The sequence below is a fragment of the Mastacembelus armatus genome, chromosome 4 (assembly GCF_900324485.2).
Source record: "Mastacembelus armatus chromosome 4, fMasArm1.2, whole genome shotgun sequence".
Classification (NCBI taxonomy): domain Eukaryota; kingdom Metazoa; phylum Chordata; class Actinopteri; order Synbranchiformes; family Mastacembelidae; genus Mastacembelus; species Mastacembelus armatus.
The window spans coordinates 7,782,828-7,810,462 of record NC_046636.1 but is presented as its reverse complement, the minus strand read 5'-3'; the positions used below and the strand labels follow the sequence as shown (position 1 = coordinate 7,810,462).

Here is a 27,635-nt window from a genome sequence, read left to right as displayed (position 1 = left end):
TATTGGGTCATCTATCATTTTTATTAGTGTTGTCAGTTGTGAATTATGTATATTCATGTTTGACCTTGACCATCTTTGTGTTCATGCCATAATCTATTCACTGGTGCATTTGGCATACAGAATAACCCTGTAAAACACAAACTGCGCATTTAAATTCACAGTGAAAACCGCTGAAAGTAAATAAGTGTGATTGGAAATTCTCAGGAAACATTAGGCATTAAGGAAAGGACTGAGCATCGTTGTTCAAAACTGGCATTCTTCTTAAATAGGCTGTATCTGCCAAAGTGGCTTTAAGTACAAAGCTTCACTCACCAGATGCTGCTGTAGTTATTATACAGTATACTACTATATTTATATATATACATTGGAAATAAAAAAGTAAGGTGTAGTCTTACATTGGGGTAAGGTCATCACTAGGCTTTCTTTACAGATATGTACTTTTGTGTACAATGTCCTAATTTTGAAATTTTCATAAAGCAATGTACTGTCTGGCTTCTGTTCCACTGTAACGTTTATTATCAGGACATATTTATAGACCGAGATGGCAAAAATAGCAACAGCAATTGCTGTACTCAAAATTTACATTCACGACATTTGGCAAACACACCAGGGCAGAGTGATTTTCAGATGCTGCTAGAGGCTCAAAGTCTTTTCATATCTCAAAAAGAAAAAACTAATTTAAGAGCATTGGATTATGCTAATGTCACAAAAAGACAAATAATATGTGAGATGTAATGTACAAAATGGACACCAAGGAAAATAGAAGCCATGCAGTGAACCTGTATTAATAACAGTTAATATATCTGCAGGATATGGAGAGACAGAACGCCGAGCTGGAGGATCGGGTTCAGAGCACTGAAAAGACGCTGGCCTCCAGCCGGGAGGAGCAGGAGCATGCGGAGGTTGAGGTTCGACGTATCATTGAGGTTCTTGACGTCAAACTCTGTGACCTGAATGACCTGAGACAGAACCTGGCAAAACTCCTCGATAAATAGCCGCAGCTGCAGTTGGGCTGCATCTCCACAGTCAGAGCAGGTGTCCTTCATGTGGCCTTGATTTGTGTTTTAAAAGACAAATTAATATGGATGAAAAAGTACAGGTGTTTACCATCATTTATCTATTTTCTAAGATCAGTGCAGGGAAACACACAGTATCAGAAACCTCTTACAGGTGGCATGTACAGAGTAAACCATCTGTACTGTGCGTCAGTCACATAAACGATGTAACCTTGGTATAATTATCATAAACACTTGACAGTATGGTCTAACTACAGTTCCCATCATCCTGTATTCTAAAGAGAATAAATGATTTTTACATTTTTGACCATCTGCCATCACTGATAACTCTGAAAGCCTTAGATCCAGTTAGCCCAGAGGAACATCGCCCTCTTCCTTTTTTTGGTGGCATAGCATTTAAGTCTATTATATCAAAATCTGAGCAGTGACTTAATTTTAAATTGCAAAGAGGGGGTTTGTGGAAGCTGATAGTATTTTCAGTGATGGTCTCATTTGTTTATGGAATTATACTGATGCCTCAAAATGAATGAGGTGCTCATTTTTTTAATAGCAATACACAGATTTTAACAATAGATTTTAAGCTTGCTATTTTGCAAAGGTAGACCTTTTTTAAGGAATTCTTAAGTTGCTTTGTTTGTTTTTGTGTGATCTATATCATATAGAGTCGGGAAACACACATGTACTGTGTTCTCTTACTGAAATAAAGAGACAAGAGTAGGCATAAGACTTGGAAAGATTCACAACAATAAATGCCTGACGGGGTTTAATAAAAAAGCGTTAGTGCTCAGATTTCCTGCAGATCCGAAGGTCTCGGCCACTCAGCCATGCTAGGGCACAGACTGTAAACTGTAACAGCAGGGGTTGGGATAGTTAAAGGATAAAGTTTTATTAACATACATTTTTATACTTATAAAAAACATAACTTTTTTTTATTGTAGGTCTGGATGCTTGATTTATGTAGAGTTTAAAGTGGCTGTCCATAAATGATCCTTTCAGTGCAGTTTGGGAGAAGCTCTCGTCACATTAAAATAAATGTCCAGGGTCAACATATAAAATTCCTGTATGAAAAAAGCTTTAAGATTTAGATTTTCTCATAATGTTACTATGAAATCTCAAAAGACAATGCTAGTAAAGAAACAATCTATACAAGTGTCTACTTTTGTACAATAACAACCTTGAGTTCATTTTGCGGCCATACCTTAACACTGTGGAGATGCACCCAATATGGAGTTTAGTAATGGTAAGGACACATGGAGGCGAAGACACTGAATTCAAGTCAGCTCCAGTTCATCATCAGCAGCCTGGACTGGTCTCACACCAGCCACAACATCAATAAACCCAGAGATGCAGCAAATGACTTGCTTTCCGTCCTCCGAGGATCACCAACGTACAGTCATTTTTTTGTTAGTGCTCCAAAAGTACTGCTCTTTCTCTCCACTTATTTTAACTGTTTATATTCAGTGATGGGTTACTTACAGTCAGGACTGGAATTCAGCAACTGCTACCAGTCAAAATGCTGCTAAATTCAAGGCTGTGGCTGGTAGGTTTGTCTCCTCCACAGGCCAGTTTGAAGGAAAGCTCTTAATGAGTGTTGCTTTTTCATCCTGATATATAGTTGAGTTGAACCTGACATTGCACTTAATGTTTGTGCCAGGTTTTGTGTTTACATTTGTCAGTATTCACAAACTGATCCAGTTTCTATTTCGCATACTCTCTGTTTCTCAACACTACCACTTACCATATTAGAATAAAAACCCTAGTGAGGCTCAGCAGACGCAGAGCATAGATCATTGTGAGAGCACTGCATGTGCTCTGCGGAAGCCCAGTACCTTCCAACAAATGTGAAGCTCTGCGCATGTGTGTGCATTGCTTAGCAGTGCACAACCTCAGACTGCTCCATTGAAGAAGCACAACTGCAGTAGTTTTAGCAAATAGGTACTTAATTGACTTGTCTGTCAAGCTTTTCATAACTGCTTCTAGCCCCTGTGATGAGTTATTGATTTCTTCATATGACAGTAATATAGGTACAAATAAGGTGCAGCTGAGTGCAGCAACTACAAGAATCATAACATGTTCAAATGTGAATTAAACAGGTCATAATGGAAATCTGTTGATGTAATAAATGACCAGATACTTTGGTAGCACAATTACATTAATCTGCAGTTATTTTATAAGGCTCAAATCATTTCATCAGATGGTGTTTGGGTCCCTAAACTTTGCAATTTTGTCACAGGTCATCAAAAAGGTCATCTCAGCAGTTTTGACAAACCACCAAATACGTTAATATAAAGGTAACCCCATTATTTTGTGACATTACGAAGTTTTATTATGCTCCGTTCGTCATTTCTGCAACATGCAAGAATCACTGAATTAGCAATAAATTTTCTAGAATAAATGTCCATTGGTAGTTAATTCAAGTAGTTCGTAGCTACTGGTACCGCTGCACAGCCTGTTCTCGTCTATTTTAAGTGTTTATTTTTCCACAACAATGGTTTTCGCATGGCTTCACAAGATTATATATCAGCCTTTAATCAAGCATGAAGAAAATACAGTACAAAGACCAGTGGCTCCTCTGCATGAGCTCCTCACAATTAATGTCACAAGCAGTTAATTTCACAACAACCTTATTCCAGTGTATAATCACGGCACAGCAACACTGTGTGAATGCGTTAGTTGCTCCTGATTACACAAAATGGGCAGCAAGGAACTAACTGCAACTTCCCCCTTGGTGTCTGACTTCTCCCTACTGAGGAGTTGTGGACTGATTTTACCTTTCAGGATCAGTTAAGTATTACGCTGTTGTACTTAAAGTGTAACAGCACATTAGTATTTAAGATGCACAATATAGTCAGGATTTATAATTTTATAATTCAAAATGGATTAGATTTTCAGTATTATTGTGTATCTACATCAAGTTGAAGGAGAAATCCACTTTCTGACTATTTGGGGACTCGCTGATGATCTAAGTTACACTTTTGTCTCTGTTTAGTTTTCTAGTGTATCATTGTGATTATGTCTGGATTCAATTACAAAAACTTTAGTACAGAACAAACTGGGAAAAACAGGAATTCGCAAGCTGAAGCATAAAAAGAAGTGGCAGATCGAGCAGCATTGCCCTCACCACAAAAAAGATACAACAAATGATAATGGACAGAGTAGGTTTGCATATCTGGAATGGATTCCTCCTCAGTTAAACTGGAATAAGGTCTTTTTTAAAAACGTTGTAACCTGCAAGACAGAATGCACTACCAAAGATCCACTGCCACAGTGAAGCCACAAAAACTGGAATAAACACATCTGTATGATGCTCAACTTTCATCTCCATTGGATTAGCAAAGTTTGTTTATAATTGCGTGTTGCTTAGCTAACACAACATTCAAGCTTTCAGTATGACTCAAAATACCTCAGTAGGTTCAGATGATTTCAGTGAAGTATTGGTAAACTGTTGACCAGTTCAAGGCCACAGTTGTGTTGAATTCATGATTTTGGGGAGAGCAGGTATTAGTGTAGGATCTGATAAGATGAGCTAATTTGTATAGAACTGTAACATTAAAACTCAATCATGCAGTCACTGCTGTATTCTTTGTGATGGAAGGTTGAGAAACTCAGGGCTATGTTGTGTCATTTAAGTATTCCTGTCTATTTAGCACCTTACATTTTCACATCTGACTTCATCTTTGTCCTTGAAAGCTTTTTCAGTTATCTAGCTTCATTTGAAGACATGAGTTTTCAACTTGTCTACTGATAATGGGAAAAAATGTCACTCAGCTTGGACTAACTTAGTTCATCCTGCTTCGAGATCACAATTTTTAGTTGACAATGGCCATGAAGCAGGTGGCCTGCATGAGAAAATCTGTGTAGAGTTCAGGTGGCATATGGTGATGGAAATGCAGAGAAACTTGTATTTTCGGTGTTTGTATGGTTTGGGTTAACACACTTAGCCATCTGAAATATGTTTAATAACATAGCTAACAGTGCTATTGGGACATGGCATTTCAGTGCCAAATAATACCATCAGGTCAAGCTAAGACAAGAAGCATGTGTTTTGAGTGCCAAATTGAAATAAAGTGGAAATTGCACCCAACAATACAAACCAGCAGTGTCATATTTTTGAGGACACCACTGTTAGCTTCAGAGCCAGGTTTACTTAGATTACCCAGATAACTCACTTCACAGGCTTAACACAGACATTTGATTGCTGGTGTACTTTTCATGAATGTCTTCTAATCTAAATTTGGAAACATTCAAATTAATTTCAAATTAAGCCCAAAAAAATTCCTCCTGCCTTCAAACAGTGTCACTGTATAACACAAGTCAAACAAGGAGAATAATTTTCATACATTTATTTTAACACAAAAAGGCAAAGAGAGCCAATTCAGTCAAAAATGTCTACTTCAGCTTCTTCTTTGGGCGAAGGTTGTTGGTGTGTCCACACTTCTTCTTGCGGCAGTTGACAGCACGTGGGTGCAGACGGGCATAGCACCTGGAACACAAGAGCTCAAGTCACCCTCAACTACTGCATAAGCAAAATCCTCTTGGGGGAAAAATAAATCACAATTGCTGTCTTTTGAGACTTTAGTCCATGTCAACCAAAACTAATTTAACCACAAAACCATGCATGTGAAATGCAGCATCAATCTTGTCTCATCTCCACGTAGTTTATTGCTTTTTCCAGTACAATATGTACGTCCGTTTAGTCAAACTATGACAGACTGAAGCTGACTGCCACAGAGTCATTTTAAAAGTTCTATAGTTTAAACACTTAACTCTTTCAAGGTGCATAGCAGCAGCACTAAACAGAAGTAAAATTAAATGACTCATTTAATGAGATTCAGGACTGAACTTACTTGCGGCAGATCATCTTGTCGCAGTTGTATTTCTGGGCCAGCTGTCTGAGTGAAGGCTCAATGATACCACCACGCAGACGCAGAACCAGATGCAGAGTGGACTCTGGTGGGCAGTTAAGACACACTGATGTCAATCTCTCATCCACATTTTGAACCACAGAAAAACTCTACTTCAGCATCTTCGAAAGCCCAGAACATCTCAAAAATTCAGATGAGAGCATTCTTTTGATTTTGCACCATTGCAAGACCAAAACAGTGCATATTAATTTGGAAACAAAAGCTTCCTGTTGTACCCCATTATTTGAATCATTTGCTGTTAATATTTTGAGGTCATTTTACAATGAAATCTACTATGGTTTACTGTGGCAATAAAGGCATTCAAAGCACCTGGCCTTGTTTTAAATAAGCTGTTACCTTTCTGGATGTTGTAGTCAGACAGTGTGCGTCCATCCTCCAGCTGTTTACCAGCGAAGATCAGACGCTGCTGATCAGGGGGAATTCCTGCAAAAATAACCTCATTTATCAGCATTGTGTAAATGTTAATAGACAGAATGAGTTTACTTCTTGTTAACTACTTTTGACTATAAATTACGTGTAATACGTTACTAGCTAGAAATCCAGTCCAGTTAACTTAAGTTAACAAAACTCCCACTACGTTCACCGTCAAAATTGTCGGCTCACCTTCCTTGTCCTGGATTTTAGCCTTGACATTTTCGATAGTGTCGCTGGGCTCGACCTCAAGGGTGATGGTCTTCCCCGTCAACGTCTTCACGAAGATCTGCATGTTTGCAGGCTGCCACAGAAAACTGACATTAGCTCCAACATTACAGTTACCTGCCTGGACAACCACACTGACAAGATGGCGTGAAAAACCAGGAGATTAGTAGTAAAATAAGAACTAAAAACTAACGCGGCCCCTGCTTGTTTCTAAAACGGTGTATTAGTACTGTATTGTATGAATAACGTGGGTAGCTAATGTTAGCACTGGGCTCGGTTCGGGGCCTCGCCACATGCGTACTGTTAGCGAGCAACTCCCGTCAAAAAAGTGCCTATATTCTGTCTTCATACTGAGCCAGTCATAGTAAAACACGCAATAACTGCTGATTTCATTACGACTGTCATATTTTAGTAGCTCTCAGCAGCTCAGAGATCAGTAAAATCAGAGAAATAAGTACAAGACAAAACGTGTACCCACCCGGCCGCTAGCTAAGCCTCAACGAAAAGAGACAGGAAGAAGCTGTCGCGGGCATACGTCACTTCCTACTGCGTTATTTCCTTTGGGAATAAAAGCTTGAAATTAATTTTTTCCCCCCACTTTCTTTATAAAAACATTAATTATACATTAAACTAATTGAAGAAATATTTAATAAATACATTTGCTAATTAAACCCTTTATAACCATTTACCCAAGTTCTAAACAATTTATAATGTACACATTACTGCACCAGTAACCATTATCCATCCATTGTCTATACCCGCTTATTTTTCTTTAGGGTCACAGGGATCTGCTGGAGCCTATCCCAGCTCTCTTTGGGGTCTCTTTGGGGACTGTCCACAGTAACCACTATTTTATTTTATTTTACTTTTGGTATTTGAAGTGAATTAAAATTATATTTATTTACTAAGTAACAACAAATGTATGATGGGAAGTACACAGTTCTGCATATAGTCTAGTAAAAGCAACTTGTCTCAGAGGAGTTGCTGTTCTGTTGGGTTTTCCTCACTTGCTTTGTTTTTCTGATTCCAGAAATTAATTCCCTGAAAAATAGACAGAGGAGGTCAGTAGGGTAATTCAGTTTAAAAGCTGACAGTTCACTGAAACAGCACATTAGAGCCTAATTAAAAACAGATGTAATGACTGAGGGAGGTTGCTGAGTCACATTTTGAGTTTTGATCACCTGAGCTGCAGCCAGTCTGAAAATAAGTTTGACTGCCACCTGCTGTTGTAATGTCGATGTCTATTTTAAGCCACATTGTGAACTCACAAGAACACAGCGTGGTAGACAAGTGTAATGAGCAACTGCAGTGTATCATTTACTTAAAATTTTAAAAACCTGCAGAACATTTGTACTTTATATGCTCTAACATTGATACTTTATATGCTCTATTCAGCAAAGCCTTTCTTCTGTAATGTACTACGTTAATGTTAATGTTGGCATTTGACCACATGTCTACGCTAAATAAACTGTAGGTTCTTAAAAGTTACTTGTGGAAGTGCTGATATTTTTTTAACATGTATAAAGCCAGATAGAAGAAAACATCCTGTTACAATATTAGATCCTCCATAACAGATAATCACAAAAAAGGACTTTTGGTGGTAAGAAATTGTTTGCATGCTTCCTTACGGTGTAATGAAACGCTATAATTGAAGAGTTTTGTTTATGCACTCATTGCATTTGGTTTGGTAATAGGACCCCATGGCATTCATTTGTTTCTCTGCGGGAGCAGCAACAGTATCAACATTATCATGTTCCACAGCATGGAGGTTTCCATGGTGAGGCACTGTAGCATTTTTCACCTGCTTCAGAAGATGGCTAGTGTAACCAAAGTGTTACAGTAACACAAGGAGGACGCTGTTGGTATCCAACATGGCTGCAGGGGTAAAAACACTGATTCCAGCCCGTCCTGTTGAGCAGCTCTTGTCTACCAATATCCCATTCCTGGACAGGAACAACCCAGATGGATACTTAACCCATTTCCAAAAGGAATTCCAGCCTTGGCCTTTCTGTAAGGCAGAACCTGTTTATCAGCCTACCCTGACCCAAGTGGACCAGAAGAAATGGAGGCAGAAAAATTTGTACCTGACCGAAGCAATGACATCCTACCACCATCACCCACTGCCACAGATAACCCGTACACCACGATGGACCAAACTTTATACCAACTTCAAGATGCAAACAGACCCTAAAGAGGTTGCTTCACTCACCACAGAGTTCCAAAACTACAAGCCCCATCCCTTCCAGCCTCCTCCCACCCTCATCCGACCACCACAGGGCATCAAGAAGATTGAGCAGGTGGAAAAGCATCCAGAGAGCACGAACAAGGCCACCTTCACTCCACACCATGTTTCTCCTGTTATAAAAGCCACAGTTAAACATCTAGGTTAGTGATGATGTTCTTTTTGATTATTTTTGTGTATTGCCAATAAACTGATACTTGATTATCGATTCAGTGGTAAGCTGTATATGTTTAAAGTGAACATTAATCAAATCTGATTAGGAATGAACTGCTAAGAAGTGCGTCACATTCCAAAAGACTTTCAGGCTTATTATATTATCACATTGTAATGAACAGCACCAAAGGAATCTGTTTGAAGGTTTATCTCTGAATACTGCAGAAAGTTTTGTGTAATGAAATTTAAAAATGAAAAGTATGCTTTTCTCCTTAGAGGAGGGTTTTCCCACAATAAAAGGGGACAAGAGACATTGCAGCTTTGTTTCCCAGTGCAACAACACCTTCAGGGGAGCCTGGGGCAGAGCTGCTCAACCTGTGCACAAGGTAACACAGCAGCAGCTTTTGGTCATGACCCATTATGATCGAAAGCAGGGGTTTATTCCATCAATACAATACCATGGTTATAATGCCAGTGAGCACTGGCACTGTTTTCTCTGACTCCAGAGATATACTCAGGTTAAACCAGAGTGCAGGTTAGGAGTCTCCATACTTTGTTATGTGCACCGGCACCATCAGGTTGAGTTACAAGGGTATTGCCCTTTTTGTGAAGTTTTCCATGAATTGACACAACACTGTGCCTGTGACTGTTTATATAATGTCCTTCCACAGCACTGCTCTTCAGTGGCTCTTGGTGATGTTGTGAAGATTGTTGAAAGAGAGACAAGCTACACTGCGTCATTCACACAGCCCACTTTTCGCAGGTAGGCAGCTTTTCTGCTTGACTGGAAAAACTCCTGGCATGTGACACAGTTTACAGCCCATACATCTTATACGTCATAAAGCAGAGAAACCCATGGTTGCAGGGCCTGATACACATCCTTTTTTTTTTGGATGAGCTGGTACTTTCCTGGTTTCCAAATTGACTCTGGCTTTATGATTTTATTGACTGAAAAATCTACATTTTAAACTGGTCTAAAATCTCACATTTCCAAATTATTTATTTAATAATTTAATTCATTTTTTAAAGGTCACATTATCTTGTTGAGTGTGTTCATACACAAAAAATCATTATCTGTTTCAGAAACACACCTGTGGTTAAAGAGCATTTGAAGATAAACTTTGGAAATTTCAAGGACTCCTGGTCCTCCACTTCCAAAGAAACCTTTTGTTATCACAAGCTTGGTGGGTGTTTTTTGTGTTGCTTATAAAAGTACAGTAATTGCCCATGATGAAGACTTTGTTGAAGACATTTAGACCAGGTCAAAGCATAAGAAAGCTGCTTCAACCACCAGAAGGCCCAATGGGCAAATTGCAAATGTAAAATCATCATTATATAAATGATCTCATGTTTCTTTTCTACTGTTTCTGATTCAGATCTTTGTTGAGTGATCTGCACTTTAAAACACACATAATTCCTATTATTTGTGAATACAAGGTATGACTGTCATCAGAGCTTCTCAGGCAGAATTTTACAAAAATATGCTCATGTTACTGTCAACACAAAAGTATATACACTGTTGGCATAGTGATTGTTAACATGTTTAAGTAGAGTATTTGTAGCCATGGTGGTTCTATTAATCACAGCTATCCTGTCTGGATGAGCCTGTTTGGTTTAATTTCCAGTAGATCCGGTTGTTCTGACAAGGGGGAATAAAAATGACAGTTCCTTGCCCAAGGGTGACACTGACCCAAGGCGCAACAAGGAGAGGATGTCAGTCACCACCAACAGAATGTTCTTCACTGATGTGAGATAACAGGACCTCTAGTTAATTTATGTAATTTAAACATTTTTTGGTATTTATATTATTAGTACATATTCTTGCATGCATTTTTAAAACAGAGCCATTTTCACTTCAGGTTAATTTATAACCATTGCACACATGTTCCTATAATTTGTTGTGGTAATACGTTTTGTGCAGTAACCAACTGTAACATACTTAATCCTGCTGACTGTTGTCCTCTTTATAGCTGAACCACAGAGAGCGTCCAGTGTTTGTGCCTGGGCCTAACCGGATGACCAAAAGCCATGTAGCGTTTAGCCCACCCTGTCTGTCAGCCCTGTACTACACAACCACAGCCAAAGAACACTACAGCAAAAAGAACGGGGAGCGGGCCAAACCAGCAGTCCAGCTACTGAGCAACATACTGAGTGGACCAGGTGATGGATTGGTCCTGTTGTCTGTTTAAAGGGGAAGTATGTGCAGACATTAAATGTGTTTGATCTGTTTGGCAGAACCTAGGGTGAGCCTCAGCACTACTAAGGCAGATTTTGTCCCTTTGAAGACTTACAGACAGACATCTTGTATGACACGGCAAAGGGTATGAGATCCCCAAATAAAATATATATAACATAAAATGTTGGTTAAATTCTCCACTCTACTGTGACAGTGCAGATGTAATAAATGTTGTCAAAGTAGTAATAATATCAACACTATAAGCAATTGCGGTAGTAGCTTTGTGATCTCTTTTTGTTTCTATTTTTGTCTTTGCCCAGTGTGATTTTGTGTGATCATGACTATTGTTTCTTGCTCTCGGTTTATCAAACAGAGCAACATCAAGTTCCCACTGGCTGAGCAGCACTTCAGAACCACCCACAGGGAGGACTACAAGCCCAAACCGTTGCTCCTGTAGCCTCCTAGCCACAGTCATTTTATCACTCATTTTGATATGAAGTGAGTCACCGGTCAACTTGGTCTCTCCTGTGCTATTTCCCATGTCCGATGTCATGGTTTGTATTTCTGAAAGCGTTTTGTCAACTGGCAGTACCGATTGAGACTGTTCACACACTGTTTCTGTGTGCGATTAATAAAAAACACAATACTATGTTTTAACTCCTTGAACTCACTGGAACTTTAACTCTGATCCCAAGTCTTAAAAACTATAATTCCTTTAAATGCCATATCATCCTGCCGTACTTAAAACTACGTAAAACACTTGTTGTCTTCCTGGGGTGATAAATAAATCAACTTTGACCAGAACAGTACAGGGGCCATCAGAGTGTGAAATGTTGAGGTGGTGTGCAAGTTCAGCTTTAACAGTTAGGCTTAAACATAAACCTTAGCTTTGAAAATCATATTTACACCAAGGAGGGACACAGCCTGAAACATCATTGTCCTACTTCCCCCCAGTTTATACTGTCAACGCTACAATGGTTAGATGGGTAGTGTCTGTTTCAAAGAATGATTTACATTCCCTCCTTCAAGCATAATTGACCATAAAACTGTGTAAAAACAATTTATGTTGTAGCAACAACGCAGCCGTGACCCTGTGATGCAGGCTCATCTGAGAGAGAAAAAGGGGGCAAGCAGATACAAATCTGAATCTGGAGTTCATCAGCTGAGCAAAATGGCAGCAGTCCAGGTACAGGGGTGGCGTTTCAGTTGGCCAACAAGTCAGCAAGCAAGAACAAAGTGTTACTTTCTGATTGTTTCATGGCAATTATGCTCTAAATGACAACTAAACAGGATTACACCTCCACATAACCATGCTGGAAGTCACACTTCATCCTTTTACTTTGCTGAGTGAAGTACAAAAGCCTTAGATTTGAATCAATTTTCTTTACACAAACAAAAAAGTACCCATGGGTGCTGGTTAACAGAGCACCCAGTGTTTTCACTAGTAAGTAAGTAAGTAAACATTATTTGTCCTTTATACGTGTTTCCAGTGCTAAGTGTTGCATTAATTGCATTGAATGAAAGGCAACTCTATTTACATTACACATTTGATTTTCCCCACAGGAAAAAAAAGAGGCCTGCTGCACAAAAACATGCAGGATTGGCAAAGCCAACCTCAGTCAGAAGTTGTTAACGTTTTCCAAAAGTGGGGTTATAGTTACCTGTCCAGGGTGTACCCCTGCCTTCCACCTGAAAGAGAGCTGGGAAAGGCTCCAGCAGATCCCAGTGACCCTGGTTAAGGAATAAGCGGGTATAGAAAATGGATGGATGGATGGATGGGTTATAGTTAGGGTTAATGCTAGTCCAGCCTCCTTCTACTTTCAAATTAAAAGCTCAGACTGTGGTGGTTTTTTTTTTTTTTAAAAGAAACCACAAGATGGAGACAAAGAGTACTATCAGTTCTTTATATTATCCTAAAAACTGAAATGTACTTCAAAAAAGTTACTATAACCACATTCAGTTTGTCAGCAAAAAACTATATATTATTAGTTTTACAAATCACTGAATGAATGAATGACAATGAAAACGAATGAAAATTGAATGAATGAAAACAAATATTGTGAGTCTCATGGTCCCTACTTAACTTCATGCTGCCTTCAGACATCAAATGAGCCTGATATGGGCTGTCTGGACTCAGGGGCGCTGTCAAAACTTCTGGCTTCCACAGAAACTCACATTGTCCTGTGTCCACTCGTGTCCTTCTCCTCCTCCGTGGTATAGTGGGCGGGCGTGACTCTCCTGCGGTTTGTCATTGGTGTAAAACACAGAGTCTCTGTGTTTGTGGGCGTTGAAACCGGCCACCGTTTATAACGGACGGGTCTCCATTGAGCCGCAGTCAGTGAGCACATACTTGGGATTTTCTGCAGGAATCGTCGCCTTTTTGAAGCCCACTTGTTCCCTCCTGTCCCGCTGGTGAGTCTGAGACTTATAAACATCTACTCATTCTCAGCCGCAGTTATGAAACGTAGTCCCGGCTCTGAATCCTCATTGGCTGCGACCCGCACACCATAAACACACAAAATGTAAATATTTTTAGATTCACAGAAAATAATTACTGAGAAATGCTGTAACAAACATATTTATTCTCGTCTAAATTATCATTATAGCTGATTTTCTTGCTTGAATATGGTTGAATGAATTTTGATATGCTGTATTTCGACCATATATGTGCGTGTATATAGATATACATCAACAATAACAGACCATAAAACAGTATCTACTAATCTACTGATCCTGGCCTGGGACTGGGACCCTAAGCAGAGCCACCACTACAGTTTCTGTTTTATAGAAAGCACACATTTAAAACTGTTGCATGAATGATTTAAGACGTGATACAGGACACTTGTATAATTTATTGTTTTGGGATCACCCTGGGGTCCACAGGATCCTTAGATGCTTAAACCAATATATATCCTATCTCTGGCTATTTGCATTAGGGTTTTTACAGCACCTGAAAACCAGTTCTGCACACAGTCATTACTGTGAACTAATATTATTTGTTAATGTTTAGCCCCCAGCCTCAAAAAGTGTGTTTTTATGTAGTTTTTTTTTTTTTACTTGTAGGAGTGATGTTGAGGTCCATAACATCCTTCAAGCTGGAGCTTGATAGTCCAGCTGATGCAGCGTTCACTGGAGGAGAGGTGGTGTCTGGCCAGGTGGTCTTGGAACTCCGCAGGGACACTAAAGTGCACTCCATGAAGGTGCAGGGACGAGGGGTGGCCATGGCACACTGGCTGGAGAACCGCGGCATGAACTCTGTCTATAACGACTACACCTCCAAGATCATCTACTTCAGGAAGAGGCAGCATATCATTCGAGGTCAGTGCTGAGAGCTGCATGTGGTGTTAGTGTCCTGGATGGTTAATATTCAGTAAACACTGTGTGTGTGTGTGTGTGTGTGTGTGTGTGTGTGTGTGTGTGTGTGTGTGTGTGTGTGTGTGAGTGTGTGTTTATTAATACTGTAGTGTTAACACCTGAGTGAGTTTCAGCTTCATCTTGCAAACAACCATATAGTCATTCAGTATTTTCAGATGTTCTCATGGCTTTGTTGTTTTCTGCATATGATAGTTAGTAGTTTTTATTTTAAAGCCTAATTAGTTATTACCAAATTAAATCATTTAATAGTCAATTTTCAGGCAGAGTCAGTCAGCCAGTTTAGTTGTGATGCACTGACTAGTTAGGTGACTAGACCTAAACATTCAACATTTAAGATAAGATATAATCCATAGTTTTAGCTGTGCTATACTTAGTAACTGTATTTCAGCACATATTGTATCTGCTGGATGAAACAATCTGTCTCTGTAAAACTGTAAAACTGCTAATCGGCAGTAATGTACTGGCTGGGAGCCACTGTCTCTTATAGTTACTGCAGTTTGCAAAATTAAATCACTTAAGCCAAAAAAATTTTTTTCACGGAGAAAAGTTGACACTGGTTTGTCAGCCTTCGTCTGCCAGATAACATAATCCTAAAATTAAACACAAATCCATTAGTGCAGAGTCCAAATAAACACAACTGGTTTAGGCAGTGCTGTGGTGTGTGGAACGTGACACTATTAAGTGTGAAATTCCCCCCATGGGGGAAGAGACGAGGCAGCTTAAAACGGAGAGGCAGAAAAGACAGTGGCTGAATAAACACACCGCAGACAGTGGTTAATGTTTCATTAGACGTTCTGTAAATAGTCTGTTTGGTTTGACTCCCCAGTCTGGTTGGACAGGTAAACATGAGTGGATCCAGAGTCCCAGATACAGTTGTTCTCGCTGTTGATTTGGCAGAAAACATGTAGCAAAACGTGCCTGAAACTAAAATGTAATTTATAACAGCATGTCATTCACTGGTCATGTGCTGCGCTCTGTATGCACTATGGTTAAAGGTGAACAGCATGTCACCTTGTTATTTTAAGCCCAGTTTACATTTTAGCCTAAAATCAAGCCGTGACCACACAAAAGTTACACAGCACCCATTAGCTGAGATGCTGTTTGCACAATAGAAAATGTACCAATAAGTGACTATCCATCACTAACTGTGGTAACAACTGGGGTAATTATTTAGTGTATAACATGCAACTCGCAGAAAACATCAGAATTCTTGCAATTACAGACCTGTTCCTTTTGTATCCATTTTTGTATTTTTGCATCATTGCGATGCAGTGTCTGAATTAGCCAAAAATAAACATTTGACTGGTGATTTTAACCATTAACAATGTTTTAATTGATTGAGGTAATAAAGCAACTTGTGTCACTTGTGATTCCTCATCCATAAAATCCATGTGACTCATATAAATAGGCTTTTTTCTTCAAAGTTACATGAGATATTGTGTTTTTTCCTCTGTTTAGGCCATAACTTGCATCAGTAGGAAGGGCAGCTGCAGTCAATACATGAGTAGTTACACCTGTAAACGTCTTTTTTACGCTGACAACCTAGACCAACGTTATCTGCAGGGTCTGTCCAGGAAATAAAGGTTGTTGTTAAAGCTTCACCCTTCTCCAAAATCAGTTTTATTAACCCATTGGGTTTGCATATATGAGCAACTGTGCAGAGGAAAGTAGAAATAAGGAAGAAAGAAATGAGGAGAAGGTGAGAGGAGGAGAAAGGAAGGAGGAAGGGGTACGGGGGCAGTTTGAAAAATGCAGCCCCTTGTCGTCACGGCAACCAGGAAAACAACTCCCCTCGACCCCGCCCTCCTTCACACTGCAGCCAGCTGCTGCTCATTCATTCTACATTGTTGTTTTCAGCTTGTTTATCTGTTAGTTTTACATAAGTCTTTCTTGTAAACGCCGTCAACAAACCACACTTTCTCAAGCCGCACTTTCCTCTAAAGTATTTAGGTCTTCAGTGTAAATATTTGTCCTGCAGTATAAGTTTTGAGCAGCTATTTAGGTAAACAAACTGGAGGTCACTGGGATAAATATGATTACGTTATTGCGCAGCAGTGGTGGATGTGTTTTCAGCCATGATTAGGGTGATCACACTGAATCATCTGCGTTTATCAGACATGTTGTCCTGTGCAGGGAGTCACATTTCTCTTATCAGAAGGAGGGAGCCCTGATAGAGCTGAGCTGCTGCTCCTGGTCACCAGCAGGTGGCGGGCTGGGCTTCTTTTTCACAACTAACTGGGGTTTCTTTGATATTTTTAAAGCAAAAACTGAAAAATTGGTGCAAACCAGACCACTGACCACACCTAATCTGGCTGTTTGTTAGGACTTTGCAGAGATGTTTTTTTTTTTTTTTGACAAATAAATGATTATACTGAAAGTTAGATGCAGTTCAAACTGTCATATTCTATATACTAACATGCAAAAAGTTCAGAATCAGAATCATCTTTACTGCCAAGTACGTTTTCACATACAAGAAGTCTGACTGGTGCAGTGGATTTCATTGTGCTCTGTCATAAGTCACATCTAAACACAAAAGTAAACAATGAAAGTAGCAAGTGGAAAAAAGTGAGAGGAAACACTGCTTTCTCATATCATGTGAGCACCTTTTGCCTAGCTCTTTACAACTCTTTCCCACATTTACACACATGTCCAGTCCAGTGCAGGCTGCAGTAGCATCCTGGTTGTCCTGCAGCTCTGCACACTGCCTCCACATCGCCAGCTGGTGGCACTGGAGAACTAAGTCGTTATCCAAGGAACAAAAGAGTAAACAACTTTGTTTTTCTCAGACCAGACTTGAGTTTTCACTGAAGGGTCTTGAATTTAATGAAAAGAGTAACCCAGCTTAAAAATCGACCAGTGTTTCTCTAGATTATTAACTACAGAATAGCTCTGAAGAAAAATAATTCTGCTCAGGTTTGGTTTCATTTGAAAATGTTAGAAGTGAATATTGGTTAGGAAAAGTCAGAATGGATACTGTGATTCATTCAAGAGACCCGTTTTTTTACACAGTCATATCTCTGAAGTATTGTTAAATATATGGTAATACAGTTTCTTCTCATAAGTTGGGGCATAGCTGTTTTTCATGTGCGTGACAGTGTAATTTTCAAAGGCACATGGAAAAAGTGGAGTAAACAGATTTGGTCCAGAGTATTTTCCTCTAAGCTGTCTATGCCAGACTGAGGCATGCTCAGTAGGCTGTTTTCCTCTAAGAACCTGTAACCATCAATCATCACCAGGGCCTGTTTTCCTCTCTCACTCCTCCACACCCAAGTCTGCATGTGTTTTTAAGCTGCCTTCAGGATCAATCTGCAAAAATGGGCTCTGTGAAAAGACCTGTATGCAACTATCCAAACTCAAAGTTGGCAATAGGACTGAGGATGTGCGTATTTTTTTGCAGGACATGCAGGTTTCATGAAATGAAGTCAGGTGGGTGACTGTCATGAAAACTGTGGCCCCTTAGTGACAGTAAATGTTTTTAGTTTTATTTTCTTATTTGCTGTCATTTTTTGTAGGTCTAAATGTTGACATGAGGTGAATTTGTTCTTAGCCTTTCTTCAGACTTTGATATTTTGGTAACTGTCTTTGGCCTTGTACACACAAAACAACAAAACAACAACAAAAAAAAATACATAAATGTAAAATAGTGAAGAAAATTAAAGCTGATCAGTAAATAAATTTTTAAATGGACTGCAGGTCTGGTGGGAAATATATCTTCTTTGTAATTAGATGTTAAATTAAACTAAAGCAAAAAAAAAAAAAAAAAAACCTTTGCCACTACACTGGTCATGAGAAGTCTCTTTTAACCAGCATCAGCAAATTTTACACATTACTCATCCCCCTCTGTGTCTGAAAGCTGAATTATTATTGTAAACAGCTGCTGCAGTGGCTCTTTCAAACCCTGACACTCCACCCTGACACTCTTTCACTGCTGAAACTTTTTCCGCGTGTGTTTTGGGTTAACTCTTGACCAAACAAACCGAGAAAAATGATGCCACATAGGTCTCAATTATAACTTGAAGAGGTGAAAAGTCGGGGCTGAGCCTGAGCACCTGAAGGCAGCGTCGCCCAGCCTTCAACCATCTCCTGAGGCCTTACATAAATCCTGAAAGCCCGCCCACTCCTGGAGCCTGCAAATACGGCTGCGGACCGAAACTGCAAAACAGTTTGGGCTTTAAAAGGGCAAACAAAAGGTGCCTGCAGCCTGAAGAGCGACTTCAGCACACTTTTAACACATTACTCAGTAAGAGGAAGACTCGCACGGTTTCCTGTCTGAGAGGACTTGCAAAGTCTGCAAAAATGATTTTCGATAAGTTGAAAAAGTTTGACATCGTCTTCGACTCCCCGGAGGTGGACTGTCCTCCGGTGTACAGCAGCGGGGACGTGGTCTCCGGCCGTGTGGTCCTGGAGCTGTCCGGAGAGAGTAAGGTGGACTCGCTGAAGCTCCACGCCGAAGGTTTCGCCAAAGTGCACTGGACCGAGTCCCGGTCCGCGGGGTCCAGCACCGCGTACACCCAGAACTACAGCGACGAGGTGGAATACCTGAACCGGCGAGAGGTGCTGCTACAGGCAGGTCAGTCCGCTGTGCAGAGAGGGGCTCCTGTCTGAACCTGTCAGCTTGTTGTGGGGCATCAAAACACCAAAAACCAGCGTCCAGACGCCCAGAGAAAGAAACAATAGTTGAACTGGTTTATCTTTCAGGATCACTGGGCGAGTTGTTTGTCTTCAGACTGGAAATAGTGCAGTTTTCATGATTTGATTAAACTGGTGATGTCTAGTGGAACAAAGTGTAACTTGTTTTTATAGGTGGTCCCCCAGTCAGGTCTCAGACTTTGTTGGTTAAGACTCTGATGTATAAATTTGTTTTTCCTAAACAAAAGTCGAATTTCAAGGTTACAGGATTTCAGAGCCCTGAGAGAGTTGTTTACTTGCTTGGGCACTTCCTTGAACAAGTGAAGTAAATCCAGATTAAGAAAATGCACAAAACAAGATTAGATGAGATTGCCAGGCTTTCACTGACATTTCTGAGGGAGTGTTGGTTATTTTATGTGCCATATGAAAAGTTTTGTTGTGGTATTCTAACTTAACATTCAAGTGTAAAATCTTTGCTGGATTGGAAGAAAGCGAAACCAGCAGCAGCTATCTATGGAGCCCTATAGACCATCTGTTGAGGAACAAATAGTCCTGGAATCAGGCTTTTCCTCATTCAAGTTGTTTTTCTCCTCAGCGCTGTGAGCGAGCCTCTGGTTTCAGGCTTCATTCATTAGGTGCAGCGCTGTTTTGGTTTAAAGTGCAGACAGGAAGTAGACAACCAGGGCTTTATCTATTTAATGTACTTTCTCTGGATAGTTCAGTTTCTTTGCTTTTAACTCTGTGCAAACATGACCACAAAAACCTACTGTATATAACATCATCCTGTTTAGTCTGTGGTGTTTGGACTTTTTTTGAAGATGTGTGTAAAAAATATGCTCACGGTGATTGACGTGACTGTTAAGATTAGACAGCTATAGTAATTTAAACTAAAGTTAACAAAAGAACACAAGTGTTGAATGCAAACATGTGTTCCTGGACTTGTGCAGCAAGTTCGACGGACAGCACAGTACCATAATATAGCTTGAGGAAAACATGTTCTCAGTCAGCACAATAGAGCAGGAACCGCCCCTCTGAGCAAGCACAGAAACCATGTGATTGCAGCGAAAGACAGAGAGATTTCTATTTCAGCAAGAGTCTGGTTGAGAAGGTCTGCTCATACTCTATCACTGAGTCAACTTTAAATGGATTTCTAAGGAATACTGCTGTTTTTTAGAAAAGCCATGTTTAATTTGGCTTTATTTCCTTCTTTAAAAGAAGCAGTTACAGCCCTTCATGATGTTTGGATCACCTTACATGGCACAGATACAGTAAAGGTTGAGAAACTTTATGTTGTTGTGTTGAATTGCTTTGTGCATCTTCCTGACACCAGCAGAATGAGTCTGGTCATCTAGGAACTGAAGCTTCATTCATTGTCCTGCAGTGAAATAAACAAAACAACAAATGAATGAAATGTAATTTAAATGCCTTTTTCTCTTTCTCTCCTCTCCGCAGATAATGGTGAAGTGACCGTCCTTCCTGCCGGCAGACACGAATTTCCATTCAGCTTCCAGCTACCAGAGGAGACACTGGTCACCTCCTTTGAGGGGAAACACGGCAGCATCCGTTACTGGGTCAAAGTTAAGCTGCACAGGCCATGGGCCACAGTCAAAAAGATTAAGAAGGAGTTTACAGTCATCGAGCCCATTGACATCAACACACCAGCTTTACTTGTGAGCACTTCATCCCTTACTTTCATCAACACATGATTACACACTAAAGGTTTTTCCAGATGGTCCTGAGACATTCGCTCATTAGATTTCATCTTTCTTAGGCACCGCAGGCTGGAACGAAGGATAAGATGGCACGGGCATGGTACCACAACTTTGGACAAGTGTCTGTAACTGCTAAGATTGACCGCAAAGGCTACACACCAGGTAAGAGTCTGAAACATAAAACACCATATGTAAATGCATTTTTTGTTGGAATTAGAAACCTTGGCAGTTTCTAACATGCTTTTTGTTTCTGCAGGTGAGGTTATACCTGTCTTTGCGGAGTTTGACAATGCTACCTCCAGATCGATTCAGCCCAAAGCCTTCATCACTCAGACGCAGACCTTCATCGCCCGTGGCACCATGAAACAGAAGCACTCGGTGGTGGCCACCCTTTGTGGTGACATTGTGGGTGCCAGATGCCGCGAAACCTGGCACGGTCGCGCCATCAAGATACCACCTGTGGGTCCGTCCATCCTGCAGTGTCGCATCATCAAAGTGGAGTACATGCTTAAGGTGAGTCATTTGTTGTTTCACTTTTATCTTTTACTTCTATTGAACTAAAATTTCTGTTCTCCCTCTGTACACGATGCTGAATCTGCAGGACTTTGCACTGATATCATTTTCCACTTTTCCTTCTAACAGGTATGCGTTGATGTTCCTGGGTCATCCAAGCTCTGCCTGGAGCTGCCACTGGTCATAGGCACCATCCCCCTGCATCCCTTTGGCAGCCGAACCTCCAGCGTCAGCAGCCAGTACAGCGTTAACCTGGACTGGCTGCGTATGGCCATCCCTGAGCAACCTGAGCGTAAGTGTCCTCTAATGCAGCAATGATTGACAGAGCTGTGAAGGTGTAGCTGTGTGCAGTGACCCAATTACAGAAACCAGTTAAATCAGAAATTATTACCTTTTGTTTTCAGAGGACCTCTATGACCTCATATCAGTTTGCTATTATTTTTGTGATCACTGGGTTCCAAAATAACACTGGGTCAATTGCTGACATGCGCAAACAAGGGTTTCAATTCAGCTCAGATTCATGTTGGGTCAAATCAGTGTTTGTTAGTGCAAAAGGCAGTAACTATTATGTGGGATTTTAAGTGGTAACTGCAGTGGTGCCTCACCAGCTTAGTGTGTTGACTAGTGCTCTTCAGTTGAGTCAGGCCAGTGGACTAACCCTGCCTGTTTCTCTACAGCTCCTCCGGATTACAGCTCTGTGGTGACAGCAGAGGAGGCTGAACAGCGCAGCAACACGGTGGTCTCACAACCCGCTGAAGACCTGAGTGGGATCCTTGAGCGCCCCCTCATGGCTTTTGTTCAAGAGTTTCGATTCCGACCTCCGCCTGTGTACAGTGAGGTGAGCCACCAAATGATGCAAATAACACCTACCTAAATCTGTTGTTTATTTAGTGCCATAATTTTATGAATTTTCTGCTTATTTATACTTAATCTTACATGTCTGTATTTGCATTCCCTGCCTACAGATTGACCCTAACCCTCAGCCCTTCAACATGAGACCTCGCTGCATGACGTGTTGAACCATGAGCCCTGCCTGAGCGTCAAGCAACTTAAATTAATGAAACAGATCAAGAGATACGTCTTGTCCTGGATTACTTCTCTCTGATAAATGGCATCTGGTCCCGCCAAGTGTCATGGAGAGAGACTAGAGCACCACAGAGAGGTTAAGAGCAAACGAAGCTCACAGGAACTGGGTGTCAGCGGAGGAGCTGCACATTTGTTTCCAGTCCATAAAGTAAAATGGACACTTTCTTATTCTGTTGAGATGGAATCAATTTCTCTACATCAGTTCCTGTCCTCTCTAAGTGATTTTTGGCTCATTATGAAGCAAGCTGCAAGTACCTCCCAATCAACGATTCCCTCTCATGAAGCGATTTTTCAGATTTTGAGGAGTTTAGGACATACTGGGGGGGGGGGGGGTTTGCATCAGGTGTTTGGGGGCGAAAAGCGCTTTTGATAAGCTGACATGTTTACAACCACATTGTCATCTTTGAGTGGCGTAAAGAAAGAAGTGCGATTATTGTGTTCACTACCCCTTTGCCTGGCAGCACTGTAGAATTTAACAAACTACATTGCTATGCATTGTGTTACTCAACATCAGTGTGCCTGTGATCATTTCTACAGTTTCTTGAGCACATACTGTATCTGAAGGTGTGATGGTGGTGCAGATAAGTCAAATAAGAGGTTATAGATTAATTTTATGCATGCAGGTAACAATATGTAAAAGGGAAAACGCATATGCCTTAATGATCTGCAGTCAAAGATTGCAAAAGAGTTTCAAGGAGTGATTCTCTGAGTTGAACACAGTTCTGTAAGAAGTTAGAACAAAAAATGGTTGTGTTGTATATGGACTAATTCCTGGAGTGTTAAAGCAGAGCATTAGGCACTGAAGTGTCAGATGCCTATGTTTGTTGATTTTAGCACATTAATAAAATAGAATCAGTTTGTATATAAAGCTTACGAGGCTCACAGATTAGCTCTCCTAGCTGCTAAACAAAAGGAAGAGGAGGAGACCTCTGAGCCTTGTGGTCTGAAGCTTTTGATGGGAGCCAGATGCCTCGGTGATGAGGACACAGTGTGACACAAGTCAAGCCTTAAGCTGGAGATGCCACTGAAATGTATGGACAAAGAACATTCCAAAAACTGACTCGAGGATTGTTTTCTCCTCAATTTCCAAAAAACTGTTAGGATCATGAAAGAAGTCTTCAGGGTCAGTTGTGCGACTTCGGTGGCACGCACTGAAAAAATGAATGTATTTTTATATAACTGCAATTGTTGAATCACAATCCTGCCAAAATTTTGTAATTGTTTTTTCTAATAAAAAGATTAATTGGAGGTTTGTTTCCAGTGTTTCCTTCAAACATTGCTTGGTATGTAAGCTGTATACTTTTGTTAAGGAAATAATAGAGGGCTTCTATTCAACATGTTGCGTGCCGGTGGATTGGTACATGATGTTCAACAGTGTGAGTCAAAACTATATTTCTGCCAAGGGCAGGGTTCACTGGAGAAACAAGCTACACTCGGTGAATCAAAACAATAATTACAGACTGAAGTTGTGCAGACTTATGCAATCGAGTTTTTCTGGGCCCCTGTGATGCACCTTTAAAAAAGGAGTCAAAACATTATTGCTTCATCACTAAATTCTGTCATACTAAGGTCAGCTGCTCTAGTGTCTTCTTGAACAGTTGTTTGCATCTATATTTGACCTCAGCTATTTTTGCTATAAGTACACACATAGGAGCTAACAAAGGATGAAGATGGACTGTAACATTCACAATATTAATTGTACTTCGTGTCCTGTTCTGTCAGTGTTTATTAAATTTCAAAACAGGAACCAAGAGCAGTCAGATTGTGTCTTCTGGCTCAGACATGAGCACTCAGCACTTCCCTATTATGAAGCAGGCAGTGGTAGAGATCAGATCTTGATGGTTTGCTTCAAGGACAAACACCACATCAAGGGAGGAGGTGCAATTGCAGAATCTGACTTTTTAAATATTAAGGCTTCTCAACAAATAGAAGCCAAGCTTTTATTTGTGTTAGAATCACGTTCAAGAATTAATATTTTAGTTTTAATTTACCTGCTTGATACAGCTTGATTACTGCTTGAAAACAGAGTAAGATTGTCAATACAACACCAGACATGATTACAGACCTTAAAAAAAAAAAACAAAGTTGCTTTGTGCTGGAAAAAATGCAACATGTTTAGTTGTAAACAAATACCAAATCCAATCACTAGCAGAAAAACATCCCTTAAAAAGTTTTAAATGCCTTTATTATCCCCTGATACGCAACCCTGAACATTAACATGAGCCAAACTCTTTTTACGACATTAGGCTACTTAAACAAACCTTAAATAGTTGGATAAACTCTTAACGTTAACACGGACAAAGAATCATTTAGGGATTTTTAGGGATTAAATTTGGTTGTTTGACAACACAAGGATTTTAACTTCATCTTAATTGATTTAGAATAACTGGTTGTTAGGGTTCTGTTTCTTACTCAATGTAAGGCAACAGTACACAAATGCCCTTAGACTAAGTCAGGATACACTTAATGAACTGATCCATTAACAGTATTTTGCATTTGAGGGCTTCCTGGTTGACCTTACAGTGACACTGGTTTTTATGAAGAGGCTCAGAAGTGATGAAAGAAGTAAGCAACAGGTTTTGCTTTTGCCATCCATGCTGCAATATCCACTCTGTTCCTGTAATACTCATTTATATGAGTTTTAATTTATGTTGAAGTAACTCCCAGTGAATCATTTATCCTATCAGATTTTTGTCTTTGCTTTCTACTGCTGTCAAACCTGCTTGCCTAGTTTGGGCTGGCAGCCTACAGCACAGGTATTCTGTTTTTCTATAGTCACCTAAATGGTGCAGTTTACTTATGTATTTTCTTTTTACCAGTCTACTAATATAGCTGTACTGGGACACAGAAAAGTGGCACATGTCTTCATGTTTATTGTTTTATATTGACCTGCCACTTCCTAAAAGTGAGACACTCATTTCTGCTTTTTAGGTTTTCCATCTAAAAATAATTTATTGTTGAATTCAATTTACTGTGAACCACAGTTGTATCTCAAAGGTTTCTTATAATTGGGTCAATGACAGCAGCAGGGTGGCTGAGTGGTCAGCACTGTTACCTTACAGCAAGAAGTGCCTGGGTTCATAACCCATCAGGGACCTTTCTGTGTGGAGTTTGCTCTGGGTTTTCTGGTTTCCTCCCACAGTCCAAAAACATGTACATCAGGTTGATTGGTGACTTTAAATTGCCCATATGAGTGAGTGTGAGATTGTGTGTCTTTATGTGGCCCCACGATGGACTGGTGACCTGTCCAGGGTGTAATTAAAGACCAATGCCAGAATTTTAACCCAAGGCCACTGGTAAAACTTTTTCTACACTCTCTCACTCCCTGAATGCACCGCGGTAGTCTCGTGGGACTTGCAGCGTCTCATGAGATCACGCTCTGCCAATCACGTGCTACGGAGCACATTTTAAACTATCTCGGCTGCTCTCAGATGGATAGGTCTGTACCTTTGAGCAAACGGTAATTTTCGGTCCTTTTCGGTTTAACATGCATTTTAAAACTACGTATATCATTATGAAGCTTTAAATGTCTACTACCACTGCGCTGGGAGGTGTTTTGTGCTGTTGTGTGTCGAGTAATTAACAGAATTGGTAAGTCCGAGTTGTTGGTTTATTAATGCTAGTGGATTAACGTTAACATTAGCATGCTAATGCTAACTCTTCGGTTGTCCTCATAAATTATATGGAGCGTATATACTTTTATGTTTTACTTTACTATTTTATGTTTTATAACATTTATCTAGCACTTTAAACTGGATGTATATGGTTTTCTTTGTCCATGAACTGCTTAGTGTTGACACTGAATGTGATATTGACTGCTGAATACCTTTTCCAGTGTACAAATAATGCACATTAATTAAATATGTATGTTATGTACATATGATTATTTAATTTTGCATAGTTGCTTGTTTTTAAAAATTTCTGTACACAATGCGTTAAGTTAAGGCTAAGTTGAGCTAGCTAACTAGTATCATCATGAAATCTCACTAGTCCTATTTATTTAATGCAGGCCAGGTGACCCTTTTTGGGTTTGAACTGATGGCGAGCTACTGAACAGACGGCCAGGAACCTGGAGACCTTTTGCATCATCAAGCAACTTAATCCTACTGGTCTGGTACGAGGCAATTGCTGCCTGCTCTCTTTCTACCCAACCACCTCACTACACTCACATATCCACACATTCCTCTCATCCTGTGGACATTTGCACTACTGACATTTCCCCTAACTTAAAGAGCATATGACAGACTTTCATAATTCATAATTAATCTGCCTTGAAAATACCCACGTAAATGATAAATGTTACATGACCAATTGGCAGAAATGAAGAAAGTTTGACCGGACCGAACAATATTAGCTATAGCCTAGCTCACTAGGACATCTGCCCTGTTCTCCACTCGTTCTCCAGACTCCACAGCTCAATTTCTCTCCTGTGCCTATTGTTTCTTATTCCTGCCTTCCCATGCTCTCTCTCATTTCTGACAGGCTCAAAATTACATGGTTTCGGTCTGTCGTGTATTTATGAAAAGACATTTTCAAGTTCACGGTTTTATTGTCTATTGTCTATGATCGTTCATACGCTAGCTTGTTTACCCCATGTTACATCATAGTTTTTTGATCTGGAAGTAACATTTTTCAGAAAAACGACTCCTACTGCCAATCCAGTGAATACTAAATAACTTTTTTCCCCTGTGCTCTGATGAAATGGGTACTCCATCCTGTCATATGCTCTTTCATTACTAAATACACAGACTCTTTACAGTGTGAGTTACATCTGTAATGATACCAAACTGTACCATTAGACTAATATTGTGGGGAAATACTTTTAGTAATTTGCTAGGTCACATTGTTGCTTATACTGAACCAGCATTTTTGTGAATACAATAGCACACTTTAATTCACTTACAATTGGTTACTATCATATTGCAGTGCTGTAAGTATTTCGGGGTGATTTTGCTTTAATTTTCACCCAAACCATGGCACCATCACTACTTAAACTCGAACAGTCTGTGTATTATTGCTGCCTCCACCAGCATTGGTCGAACCTAACCTTCTGTACCAATACTAGCCAAATTTAATACATCCATAGTTAGCATAGTCAAAAATATATTAGTAGCACATTAATAACAGCAGCTAAGTCAGATATAAGCTATGCCATGCACACATATTTTA

At 40.0% G+C, this 27,635-nt stretch overlaps 4 protein-coding genes across 8 annotated transcripts in view; 3 read left to right on the top strand and 1 right to left on the bottom strand.

The window, feature by feature from the left end:
• Nucleotides 1–4,401, top strand: part of homer3b (homer scaffold protein 3b) — a 38,359-nt gene extending 33,958 nt beyond the window's left edge. For all 3 annotated transcript variants that reach the window (XM_026323477.2, XM_026323476.2, XM_026323475.2), the window contains one exon: nucleotides 810–4,401. In XM_026323477.2, coding sequence (XP_026179262.1) covers nucleotides 810–995 — 186 coding nt within the window. In that variant the 3' untranslated portion in view covers nucleotides 996–4,401. The remainder of the gene's footprint in view (nucleotides 1–809) is intronic.
• A 943-nt stretch (nucleotides 4,402–5,344) lies between these two features.
• Nucleotides 5,345–7,107, bottom strand: LOC113139871 (ubiquitin-60S ribosomal protein L40). Its single transcript, XM_026323482.1, has 5 exons — nucleotides 7,059–7,107; nucleotides 6,545–6,656; nucleotides 6,278–6,364; nucleotides 5,864–5,966; nucleotides 5,345–5,499 (listed from the first exon to the last, which is right to left on the bottom strand). The coding sequence occupies exons 2-5, from the start codon at nucleotides 6,645–6,647 to the stop codon at nucleotides 5,406–5,408; spliced, it is 387 nt and encodes a 128-aa protein (XP_026179267.1). The 5' UTR covers nucleotides 6,648–6,656; nucleotides 7,059–7,107; the 3' UTR covers nucleotides 5,345–5,405.
• A 1,298-nt stretch (nucleotides 7,108–8,405) lies between these two features.
• Nucleotides 8,406–10,270, top strand: LOC117152616 (uncharacterized). Its single transcript, XM_026323478.2, has 4 exons — nucleotides 8,406–8,965; nucleotides 9,252–9,361; nucleotides 9,647–9,738; nucleotides 10,059–10,270. Exons 1-4 carry the CDS (start codon nucleotides 8,452–8,454, stop codon nucleotides 10,183–10,185), a joined length of 843 nt encoding a protein of 280 aa, XP_026179263.1. The 5' UTR covers nucleotides 8,406–8,451; the 3' UTR covers nucleotides 10,186–10,270.
• A 3,175-nt stretch (nucleotides 10,271–13,445) lies between these two features.
• arrdc2 (arrestin domain containing 2) lies at nucleotides 13,446–23,714 on the top strand. Of its 3 annotated transcripts, none has more exons than XM_026323473.2 (8): nucleotides 13,446–13,563; nucleotides 14,215–14,469; nucleotides 20,608–20,825; nucleotides 20,927–21,029; nucleotides 21,124–21,380; nucleotides 21,510–21,672; nucleotides 22,058–22,218; nucleotides 22,346–23,714. In XM_026323473.2, exons 2-8 carry the CDS (start codon nucleotides 14,220–14,222, stop codon nucleotides 22,397–22,399), a joined length of 1,206 nt encoding a protein of 401 aa, XP_026179258.1. In that variant the 5' UTR covers nucleotides 13,446–13,563; nucleotides 14,215–14,219; the 3' UTR covers nucleotides 22,400–23,714. The 3 variants fall into 3 exon arrangements, with proteins under 3 accessions (XP_026179258.1, XP_033181060.1, XP_026179257.1); XM_033325169.1 differs by having other exon boundaries at nucleotides 13,480–13,563; nucleotides 14,198–14,469; XM_026323472.2 differs by lacking the exons at nucleotides 13,446–13,563; nucleotides 14,215–14,469 and adding an exon at nucleotides 18,491–19,096 and having other exon boundaries at nucleotides 22,346–23,609.
• The last annotated feature ends 3,921 nt before the right edge of the window (nucleotides 23,715–27,635 follow it).